Source organism: Quercus lobata, chromosome 12 (genome assembly GCF_001633185.2).
Source record: "Quercus lobata isolate SW786 chromosome 12, ValleyOak3.0 Primary Assembly, whole genome shotgun sequence".
In the NCBI taxonomy this organism is placed as follows: domain Eukaryota; kingdom Viridiplantae; phylum Streptophyta; class Magnoliopsida; order Fagales; family Fagaceae; genus Quercus; species Quercus lobata.
Genome location: NC_044915.1, coordinates 26206840 through 26219184, shown reverse-complemented (window position 1 = coordinate 26219184; position 12345 = coordinate 26206840). Strand labels below are relative to the sequence as shown.

Here is a 12345-nt window from a genome sequence, read left to right as displayed (position 1 = left end):
ACAACCAGCAGCCACCACCACACAACCACCACATCCTCCACAACCCAAAACACAATTCAAAACAAACCCATAGCCCACCAACACCAAATCGGAAGCCCCACCACCACCACCTCAACCACAAACCTCAACAAACCCATTGCCTCCACACCCTCACCCACACCCACTTCCAAACCCAAAACCTTCATAATCCAAGTCAACCCAGACTCCAAACCCACCACCTTCCCCCCACACTCTCCGCTACCTCCATGCCACTCGCTTCCCTCAATTCCTCGGCCTCAAAACCACCGGCAACTCCGACCTCCTCAAAGAGTCCAACTTTGGCTCCGACCTCGTCATCGTCGTTAGGCCTGTCCACGGGTCGGGTCGGTTCGGGTTTGGGCCTGAACCGAACTCGACCCGTTTGAATCGGGTGAATGAATTTTAGACCTGTATCCGACCGAATAGTCGGGTCGGATTCGGTACTTCGGGTCACCGGATGAACGGGTCGGAGCTGTCGGTTAGGCGGGTTGGGCCATTAATATGGGCCCAATTTTTGAACTTAGATGAAATTTTTGTAGATAAAATTTTATAAGCCTTTTTAGCCCACTTTTAGCCCAAATTAAGGAGTGGCAGTTTTAAAAATTATTTGGGTGTCACAATTTTTAACTTTCCATATAAAACAGATTGGGCCTCTGTTTTCCCTAATTTTTTTTTTTAAAAATTGGGCTTTTAACTAAACTAAATTAAGCAATTTCACTTCTAAATATATTGGGCCTTCAGAACAAAATCTTCTTGGAAAAATAACCTCACCAAAGGTCACAAAATAAGCCAATTTCAACCACCTGTTAAAGTATTAAATATCCTGGACAAAATACTCCACAACACAAAATAAACCTATTTTACAACATCAGTTTAGCCTCCAGGCCCTCCACACATGGACCACAAAAACTAAATAGCCACATTGACTACAAATTAAACAGCCACATTGACTACAAATTGACTAAACAGCCTCCATAAATTGACTAAACAGCCTCCACACATGTAACACTAAACAGTCACCTGTGACTTGTTAAAAAGCCACATTGACTACCCAAAAATCACCACAACAAATAACCTGGACAAAATAGCAAAACAATACACAAAACGTGTATTTCCATTCCAACAACCACACAACAAGTGATTAATTATAAGGCAGTAAAATCAATGTTCCCACAAGGCAGTAAATCATAAGGCAGCAACCTTGCTGGCTATACAATGTTCCCAGCAATAATATTAATTACAAATTATAAAATACCACAGGTATTTCCAAAATAAAAATAGCTTTTCCCAAACATTAAATGACAAATTCTCAAGCTTATAACTAATAGAAAAGAAAACCTATATGATTCCTAGGATTTCTTTCCTATAAGCATTAAGACTAGTATTGTGTTAGTAAAGCAATTTACAAAAAATCTTCCAAAATGTTCCCAAAAGGTTCTGCCTCCTTCACAAAATAAGTGATTCCGCCTACAAAAGACAAAAAAATATTTAACAACTAATACACTACTATCAAATACAAGACCAAATATAAAGGGCAGCAAGGCAGCAAGCTTATAACAGTAAGAGGCCAAAGGCAGTAACATACCAACTCAATTATCAATCTTCAACACTAATTATGGGTCGTTTGCCTAAGCTAGAACCCAATTTGGAGCTGGTACTTGCTGATGCACTTGATGAAGACTGTTGATTTAAAACTAGAAAAGAAAAGGAAATAAATACAACATATTAAATTTTGTTTAAACATGAGACATAGACTATAGGTTCTAGAATTTAAACATATTACCTAAATCATGAAATTCCTCCTCCAATGCCTCAACCTCATCCCTTGATTGGCGATGAGAAATTGGTACCGTGGCTTGAAGCCAATTTTGCGCACATACAAGGTTTTGAACCATGAGAGGAGAGAGAGAACTTCGAAATGGATCAACAATGCGGCCTCCGGTGCTGAATGCTGACTCAGATGCAACAGTCGAAACTGGTACAGCCAGCACATCCTTAGCCACTTTGGACAACATTGGGTACCTACTAGAATTGTCCTTCCACCACCCCAACACCTCAAAATTCCCATCCCTTCTACCATCACAATTTTCAGCTAAATACTTGTCAACCTCATTACTACAACCTATAGATTGCTCAGCTTCTAAGAAAAGCTCATACCTAGAGTGAACCATCACATATGGATCACTTGCATCACCTACCACCATTAGTGTCCTCTCACCCCCACTTGGTTCTTCCACATTTGGGGAATTAACAGAACAGAAAAAAGTATACAACTTCATCAAAAGAGCTTTCACCTTATCAACCATCACACTCCCCACTTCAATCCCATAAATTTCAGAAAAAGAGAACTTCAAAAACCTCAATTTTTTTCGTGGATCAAGAACAACAGCCACATACAAAAGAGGATTAATCTTATCACCTTCCCCCCAGTACTTCTCAAATTTAGTTTGCATGTTTGTGGCTGTGTTTTTCAAGAGGGTGTTTTGGGATTTAACTAAATGAGAAATACTCTCCTGAATAACAAAGATTTCATCAAAAAAGGCATTTGAGGTCACATACAAAGAACCAGAAAACTTCTTTGTTGCATTGTAAAAAAGCCTTAAGAAAGTCACAAATGCCCTACAATTTTGGAAATCACTCATACAAGGAGATCCCAAACCACCACTATCTTCCTTGCTCCTAAAATATGACGAATAACCATCATCTTCAAAGTCCATCCTAAGGAATACTTTCTCAAATTTTTCAGCAGTTTCTAACATAAGGTAAGTTGAGTTCCACCTAGTAGGTACATCTAAACAAAGAAGACTCTTGGACTCCATACCTAACCTCTCCATAAAATTCCTAAAGGTTTGATTTCTATTAGGCAAGGACTTCACATACCTCACAGCTTCACGCACCCTAGCAACAGATGCATCAATTTCTTTCAAACCCTCCCCAACAATTAGATTTAAGATATGGGCACAACACCTCATGTGCATTAACTCATTTTCTAGAACTGTCCCATTCCAATCTTTTGTTACCCTTTGTAAAAATTTAACTGTGGTTAAATTGGAACTAGCATTATCCACTGTCAAAGTGAATATGCCATCAATACCCCACTCACGCAAAGACATCTCAATCTTTCTACCTATAGTCTCTCCCTTATGATCTTCAACTTGACAAAAATTTAAAATTCTTTTATGCAACTTCCAAGTATCATCAATAAAGTGACATGTGAGACACATATAATTCAAATTTTGTAAAGAAGTCCATGTGTCCGTAGTTAGACACACCCTACAACCCTTCAAGGATTTCCTTAGCTTCTCTCTCTCACTATTATAAATTCCAATTACATCTCTAGCCACAGTTTGTCGAGATGGAATATCTTTTACACGAAGCTTAGGTTGTAACGTAGTTACATATTTCTTAAACCCATAACCTTCAACACACCTAAAAGGCAACTCATCAATTATTATCATTTCAGCTAGTGCCTTTCTAGAAGCCTCAACAGAAAAAGTTGTTGACACAAGTTTGAACCCTTCATCTCCATCATTTTTGGGTTCAAAAGCCAAGGTTTTTTGCCCTTTATCTTCTCTATTAGGGTTCTTAGGACAGATTGTCACATGAGCTAATAAATTACTAGTACCACAACTCTTACTATCAGCCAGATATGATTTTTTACAATAATTACATACAGCCATAGTGACACCATCATCTACCTTTACTTTTTCAAAATGATTCCAAGCTAAAGACTTTTTCCTACCACTACCAGTACCAGTCTTACTCACTACACTAGGTGGAACTAGGGGCAACTCACCATCAGTAGCTTCAGCTTGGGTTGCAGCAGCAGCCTCTTGGGTGGCAGTGGCAGTAGCACCATCTGCTTGGGTGGCAGTGGCAGCAGCACCATCCGCTTGGGTGGCAGCAGCACAATCCGCTTGGGTAGAAACAAAGGGAGCATTAGTGGAGGAATCCATGACCTAAAAAATCAAACATAGAAATTAGCAAACTAAAAATTAATAATAATAATCAAACAAACCAAAAAGGACAATCTTTGATACTTGAATCTAGATAACAGCATTCTACATAAAACTCTAACAAAAAATAAAATAAAATAACAAAATCCCAACTTTTAACACAAAACACAAAGGGAAACAAAAATCATACCTTAAAGAAACTAGGGGTGTTGGAGTTATGAATTTGAAGACTGAAACCCCCACTTGGACAACTTTCAATTCCTGAGTAAAATTAAAATAGGAACAGAATTAATCAAACAAATAATCAAAGAACAAAAAACAAATAATCAAAGAACAAAAAACTTGGGAGTTTATTTGATTTTTAACAGTATAAATTTTACTAAATAATAAAAGCTGAAACATTGAACACATCCACAGCAGCTTAAGTTACATGCATCAACTCTACGTCTCTAACAAAAAAAGAACAAAATCCCAACTTTGAACACAAAAAACAAAGGGAAACAAAAATCATACCTTAAAAAACCGTGGGTGGTTAATTTCAAGTTTGAAGACACTAAAAACCCCACATGTACAACTTTCAATTCCTGAATAAAATTTAAATAGGAACAAAATTAATCAAACAACTTAAGTTACTGAACAAAGAACAAAAGTAAATGGCTAAGGTTTCAACTATTTATAGTTAGGGTTTCAAATTATAAAACTTAGGGTTTATTTGATTTTAACAGTAGATTTTCATAAAATATATAATCAATGATAACTGAAAAAAAAAGAGATGAGAAAAGGAGAACACATACCCTAGGTTCAACCCATATAATCGGCGGCAGGGAGAGGAGTGGCTGCTGGTGGTGGCGGCGGCGGCGGCGGCGGCTAGGTGTGAAGAACTTGTAGTGAGAAGCTAGGGTTTGGACCTTGGAGTAGAGAGAGGCTAAGTGAGAACTAAGAGTTTGAGAGTGTGGTTTGTTCATTGGTGAGAAGACTGAAGATGCAAGCTTTTAAAGGGTGGAGATTGAAGACTGATGAAGATTTGAGTCTTGAGATTTCGTATGAAATTGGTGAAGGCCCGAAGGGACTGTAGAGATTAGAGAGTGAGAGGCAGAGAGCATTCGTGTGAGACTAGGGGATTTGGTGAAGTGATTCCAGGTTTTGAGGATTTGAGATTGAGAATCTGAGATAGAGAAAGAGAGAGATGCAGAGAACGTAACTCAGTTTGAGCCTTTGAGAGTGAGAGGATCTGTATGAGATTACGATTAGAGAGAGAGAGAGAGAGTGACTGAGGTCTGAACCCGTGCCCGTGAATATGGTGAGACTTGAGAGAGTGATTAGGTGAACTGGTGAAGAATGAAGAGAGATTGAGGCCCTTCGATCACTTGATCAGTAGATCTTGATTCGGTGAAGGGTGAAGATTGAACTGTGAATAGTGAATAGTGAGAGAGAGTGTTGGGATATGAGACTTATATCAGGCCGGTTGATCACTTCATCTTTAATTGTGACCATCAGATTTTGATCATATTTTAATTTCAACCGTTGATTTTGAAATCTCTGACTTACTGTGCTGTCACTACTGTGCTAGAAGCTGTAGCCTGTGGAGTAGATTGCACATTAATATTTAGAACCGTTGATCAACAGCTCTTTCTTAATTAAAAAAAAAAAAAAAATTTAAACGGTTGGATTTAAAATTGGGAAGTTGTGCCCAGAAGCCTTCAGCACATTACCCACTCCAGACTCCACTACCCAGAGTCCCAGACGACGTGACTTGTAGCTGACTACCTGACTGAAACTGAATGGTAACAGTAATTTATTATGTTATTTTATAAAATATTCGGTCGGGTCGGGTTATTCGGATTTTTTAATGTGTAATCCGAAACCCGAACCGATTATTCGGTTCCTTTTAAAACAACAACCGTATCCGACCCGTATATACACTCGGATTCACCCGTGGGCCTTCGGATCGGGCGGATACGGTCGGGCGGGTCGGATTACACGGGTCGCTGGACAGCCCTAATCGTCGTCATCGACACCGACATTACTCCCAACCACAAAAGCTTCAACGACCAAGACCTCGAATCCATACCCACCCACCGCCGACCCATCCATCAGAACCCATAGCCTAGCCCATCCAAACCCACCCACCTTCGTCGGAACCGAACCCAGCCAACACAATCTGAACCCACACATCACCGTTTAAACCCACCCATCAACCCACCCATCAAACCACAACAAAAAAAAAAAAAACCATTACTAGAGAGAGATTGGCGTGGAAGTGATCGTCAGCGTCAGCGTCAGCGTGGAAGAGCAGTAAGGGTGAGAGAACAAAAGATGAGAGGTTGAGAGAGAGGAGAGGATTGGGGTTTGAGAAAAAAAGAGAGGAAGAGACTAACGGAGAGATGAGAGAGAAAGATGAATAAAAAAATAATAAACCCATGTGCTATATTGCTCCATACTGTGCAAAAGTTATCACAATACTATAACATGTTGCAAAAATTTGACACATTTAACACATTTGATAAAACTCTGTTTTTTGTGTTTGGTGTGCCAAATGCCAAATATTATAGCATTTAGCACAAATGTGTCCCATTGTTAAGGAGGACCACATAGTACACTTGACAAAGATGTAAACAAAAATCTTATTTCATTTTCTCAGTGCTAGCCCTAAAATCCCTACTTCTTCTTCTTTTTATTAATTTAAATATTATTGTTAATTATTTCCTTCAGTGCGATAATCGAGTTTATATAGAACATTGTCATTAAACCAAAAAATTAAACTAGAATTTTTTTTTTTTCACTTTCTTTTCAATTTGACTTTTCTTTTAAAAAAATAAAATTACAAGGCATAAAAGTGGGTAATGTTTATGTATTTTACATGCATGGACGAAACCCTAAAAATATCTCCTTCCAAGTTCCAACTAAACAATAGGACTATTAGGTTGTATTTGTCACCATCGATCTCACGAAATGGGATAGTGAAATGTATAATAAAATAAAAATTGACCATTTAAATTTTATCTGTGGGTTTCAGTTAACTCAACTAATAAAGTTTTTTATGGTTGAATAAGAGATATGATTTCAATCTCCGCCTACAATTCCCTCAAAAAAAATATAAATTGACATAGAATTAAATACATTTTAAGGTTTATAATATCTAATCTAAAGATTTTGAATTATGAATTAGAATCTATTTCAAAGAAAAGAGAATGCTTTATCCCCCATCCTAGTATTAGAGAACTGAAAGAAGAGTTCAATGATCCTACAAGGAATTCCCTTTTTTAATGGCTCATTTACTTTCCTGGCAAAAAAAGTCAGAACGAAGGAAAGTCCACATAAAATGAATATAATCCCATTTAGCTTTGATTACATCGGATAAAGTACTCACCGAATTTGGAGCATGAGAATTGACACAAAAGTCCAAAACTACAAATCACGTTTGCATGAATTTATGCATGCATATATCTTGAGAACTTTCTCCACAACTTTAGGTGTACTGAACCACCATATATAAATGTTTTTTTTTTTTTTTGGAGAAAGCACCATATATAAATGTTATGTAAGCATTAAAATTTAACGACTTATTTTCATTACTCTCTGTGGGCAATATGACTAATATCTCTAAACCATTTTCTGTTATTTATTATTAAGGTAATTTATGTGCAAACATAATAATTAGGAAGATGAATTTGATTATCATCCCTATCATACTCAATTCCGAAATGCCTATAAGACACAAGGGATGTGAATTATCCACAAGCACACACACACACAAAATAGACATAAATGAAGTGTTTTCTTGGCTATATTGATGTGTTTTGCTATGCTATTTTCAGATTGTGCACACTAATTAATAAATTGTTGACATATTGAGCTATGAGTCTTGTAACTTAACGACATCATTTGTTCTCGAACAAAATCATGTGTCATATTAACATTTGTGTTCCACTTTATTTTCTATCAATTGCAATATATCATATATCTTATTTTTGTTTTACATTTTAAACTTTAGTTATTGTATATGAAAAGGGGAAAAAAGTGACAAAATGTGATTGAGGGAATATAAAGTGAAACAAAGTTAGGGCCAAAGATTTTTATTTGTTTGCTCTCTTTTATAATGAGCATCATAAGGTTCAAATTCTCCTCATCTTATTGTAACTATCTAATAATAATAATAATAATAATAATAAACCCCTAATCAATTGATAACGTCATGTTGTTGAAATTTGAAAATCGATTGAAAAAATAATAATCAATATATATTTCTAAATAATATGTTGTTGAGGAAAAAAGGTAACTGATATTGTTCATGTAACATTATTAATTGTCCCTAACCTCTCCAAATGGCGATATGTCAACAAGCTTTTAAAAGCCGAAAAAAAGCATATAAATCCATTGGGTAGACCGCCAGACCTGTATAGTATAACCTGATTATGAGAGATGATGACGACTCGCAACCCCCCACTGATCCATCATAAATTTGGTGGTTGTTTGTTTAGTTTGTTTGATGCAATTATTGATGCAAGAGTCCCATGTAATTGTAACTTGTAAGTAAGTGAAACAGGCCCAACCGTCCAAGCCACAAAGGCAGTGACAAACGTTTTCATGTTTTCACTCACTCAGTGCACACTCCAATATTGCACACAACCATTCCCACACTTCTATGTCACGATTTCAGTGTAAAGTATGTGTACAGTTATATGCCACAGTTTGTGTGAAATAAACACTATCCATTAAAATCACAAATTTAATGTAAAATGTATATGTACGGTTGTGTACCATCAATGTGAAATAAACATTAGTTATTGAACACGCACTTTCAAATCACAATTTCAATACAAAGTGTATATGTATAGTTGTGTGCAACAATTTGTATGAAATAAACGTTACTCAGTCATGATTTTAATGCAAGGTGTGTGAGTACAGTTGTGTGCGACTGGTGTGAAATAAACATTGGTTCTTGAACAATATACAAAATCAGCTAGAAAACAATCTCAATTTCTCTCTGGGTACTGTTGTACTGCCCGACTCTCTCTTGCTCTCTCTCCACCTGTCCCAATTGACATAAATGAGTTTAAAGTAAGTGAGCCGCGGGCAGTTGAAGAAATTAAGCCGCCTGCGTCTAGCTACGTAAATTACTGTATCTTTTCAAGAACAATTTCCCTTATAAATTTGCAACCTTGTTGCTATCCTTTCCAAATACTAAGCTCAGCATTCAGGTTTTTCTGATCTCTACTAAAAATCCATAGCTAAACCAAGATGCATCTACACATTCTCGCTTTTCTCGCTGTAAGTTTTATAATATCTTGCACCCATCTGGACATAATAATCTCTCTTTCAAACTCTCTTTGATTTTGGAGCTTATAAAGTTCCAAGAGAGTTCATATTTCCATGATTTCAATAACTTTTTTTTGAGTATTTTTATGTAACATAACGTGACTTTATGTGTTGCAGGTTGCACTGGTGGCAAGCCATGCTGCTGTGCCTCCTGAAAAGTACTGGAACTCCGTGCTGCCAAACACTCCAATGCCTAAAGCCCTCAGTGATCTTCTCCAGCCTGGTTGGTACTTCAAATCTGAGAGGACCTCTCTTGCATCTTTTCACTAACACCTCTATAATATACTTCTAGTTATTTCTTACGACCTGAAAGTTGCAAAAACAATTTTGAGCTTTGGCAAGAGGTTTTTCTTTTAATTTTTTAATTATTTGCTTACGAAAATGTTAAAATTACTACATATTTTTACTAAGCAAATCACTTACAAACTGACTTAATAATGAAGGTAATTTATGTCACTTAAACAACTAATAAATAAATAGGGAAGCAAGTTAAACATGACAGCCCATGTCATAGCCATTGCTTACCTTCCAAAATCACCATTATTACATGATAATTCATCTCTCATACCTTCAGTTATGAAGGCATGGAGGAGAGATCCTCGTGTGTTCTTCTTCTTCTTAATAATATTGTGGTCTAGCAAAATAAATAAATAAATGGAATGAAACTAAGAACTCTTAGAAAGTGACCTTCTACAAAACGTGAACTATATCTAAATAAATAAAACATCCATTTTTGCATAAAATAAAATGATAAATAAATATCTTAATTAACTTTTGTGATTAAAAACACGTCGGTTTGTAAGATTTATATAGTAAAATTGTAATATCTTATCATTATTTAATTGTTTATGTATAGCTTTTTATTTTTTATTTTTGTCTTTAACTAAAAAAAAGGTCTAATTTTTTAAATACAATTATATTTTAACTAACCTTAACAAATTAACAACAATAAATTTAACAACACAACAAATTTCTTTCATAATTAAAGAGATGGAAAATTTTAGTTGGTGTGTCATAATAGTGACAATCTCTTTTTTTAAATAAAATTTATCTATAATCTTTTAGATACAATACAATAGGTTCTCCAATTAAATTTAAACTTTTCATTTCATTTACCAATAAGATATATATAGTGCTATATTTTTCATTAATAATTAAATTCAAAATAACCAAAGGTTTACATTCAATTAATATACTACACCTAAAGTACTATATCAAAGTTTGATACTTGTTAATAAACCAATAGGCTTTTAGCAAAAATCTACATCTAGATTCTAGACGTACTAAAAGTCTTTCCTCTTATAAGTTCTAGCTTCTAATTCATGCTGCTAACCTTGCAGGCCTGGTCGATGACAAAAGCACTTCAGTCGATGTAGGAAAGGGTGGCGTAAACGTTGATGCAGGAAAAGGAAAGCCAGCTGGTGGCGGCACTCACGTCGGTGTTGGAGGCAAAGGAGTTGGAGTGCAAACTGGAAAGCCAGGCGGCAAAGGAACCAATGTCGGTGTTGGCAAAGGAGGAGTATCTGTGAGCACAGGCCACAAAGGAAAGCCTGTGTATGTTGGAGTAAAACCAGGGAAAAATCCCTTTGTTTATAATTATGCTGCCACTGAGAATCAACTCCATGATGACCCCAATGTAGCTCTTTTCTTCTTGGAAAAGGACTTGCATCCAGGCACAAAAATGAACTTGCACTTCACTAAAAACACGAACACAGCTACCTTTTTGTCTCGCCAAGTTGCAAATTCAATACCCTTTTCATCTAACAAGGTTGCAGATATTTTTAACCGGTTTTCAGTGAAACCTGGGTCAATGGAAGCTGATATAATTCAAAGCACAATTGAAGAATGTGAAAAGACAGGCATCAAAGGGGAGGAAAAATATTGTGCAACATCATTAGAGTCAATGGTGGATTTCAGCACTTCCAAGCTTGGAAAAGATGTTCAGGCAATCTCTACCGAGGTGGGAAAAGAAACCCAGATGCAGAAATACACTATAGTCCCAGGAGTGAAGAAGGTTGGAAGTGACAAATCTGTTGTGTGCCATAAACAGAACTATGTCTATGCTGTCTTTTACTGCCATGCAACAGAGACCACACAGGCTTATATGGTGCCACTAGAGGGTGCTGATGGAACAAAAGCTAAAGCAGTGGCTGTATGTCACACAAACACATCAGAATGGAACCCAAAGCATTTGGCCTTCCAAGTACTCAAAGTTAAGCCTGGAACTGTCCCTGTCTGCCATTTCCTTCCCGAGGATCATGTTGTCTGGGCATCCAAATAGAAGTCTCTGGGAAAGGCTCAAACCTCCATAGCATAATTTAATTGCAAGAGTATGAAATCCTTATATGTACTGTGATATATACTACAGCGTTTAGTTACATGTTTGATTGTCCTTTAGTCATGGATGATACATTATGTACTCACTAATAATACATCCTGTCTCTTTCTACTTACTAATAAATTCATATCTTTTCGCTTTATTGGGCCACTTTCATTCTCCTTATTTCCTCCATAACAAGACTTAAATGTAATGCTGGTACGCATCAGTAATAAGATAAACCAACAGAAAGACCTTGTTGTTGCTACATTCTTTTCTATAGTGTCCTCAAACCAGAAGGGTAGGAGCTCTTGGTTTGTTAAGACACCTCAAAATTAGGAGTGGAGGAGGATCCTTAAGATATGGTTTTAGAGCCATTTATGAAGCAACAAGCAACATTTGGCCAAAGTTTCTAATTTCCTGGAAGGAGGGAATTGGGATTGGAAACTTGCAAGGTCTGAAGGTTTTGTTCCTATTCAATGCAAGCTCTCCTTCATTGAGCTTGATGAGAAGGATACGGCCTTTTGGCTTCTTCCAAATTTGGCAAGTATACTTGTGCTGAAACTTGGTAGAGTGAAGTTACATGAGATAAATTTGAGAATCATCTGATTTTCTACTAAATATCTAGGCATGGTTTCTTTAATTGGTTGGCTTTTAGGAATAGGTTGTCCAGTCTAGATACTAGATAGAGTCCTTCAATGGGGGAATCAAGGAGATTAGGCTTGTGTTTTTTTG

General features: G+C 36.5%; 2 protein-coding genes across 2 annotated transcripts; one reads left to right on the top strand and one right to left on the bottom strand.

Annotated features, from left to right (window-relative positions):
* Positions 1 to 1420: 1420 nt before the first annotated feature.
* On the bottom strand, positions 1421 to 6149 carry LOC115970450 (zinc finger BED domain-containing protein RICESLEEPER 2-like). Its single transcript, XM_031090083.1, has 4 exons — positions 6002 to 6149; positions 4165 to 4235; positions 1802 to 3977; positions 1421 to 1485 (listed from the first exon to the last, which is right to left on the bottom strand). Exons 1-4 carry the CDS (start codon positions 6147 to 6149, stop codon positions 1421 to 1423), a joined length of 2460 nt encoding a protein of 819 aa, XP_030945943.1.
* A 2984-nt stretch (positions 6150 to 9133) lies between these two features.
* On the top strand, positions 9134 to 11773 carry LOC115971494 (BURP domain protein RD22). The gene is made up of 3 exons (XM_031091449.1): positions 9134 to 9245; positions 9411 to 9516; positions 10634 to 11773. Exons 1-3 carry the CDS (start codon positions 9216 to 9218, stop codon positions 11572 to 11574), a joined length of 1077 nt encoding a protein of 358 aa, XP_030947309.1. The 5' UTR covers positions 9134 to 9215; the 3' UTR covers positions 11575 to 11773.
* The last annotated feature ends 572 nt before the right edge of the window (positions 11774 to 12345 follow it).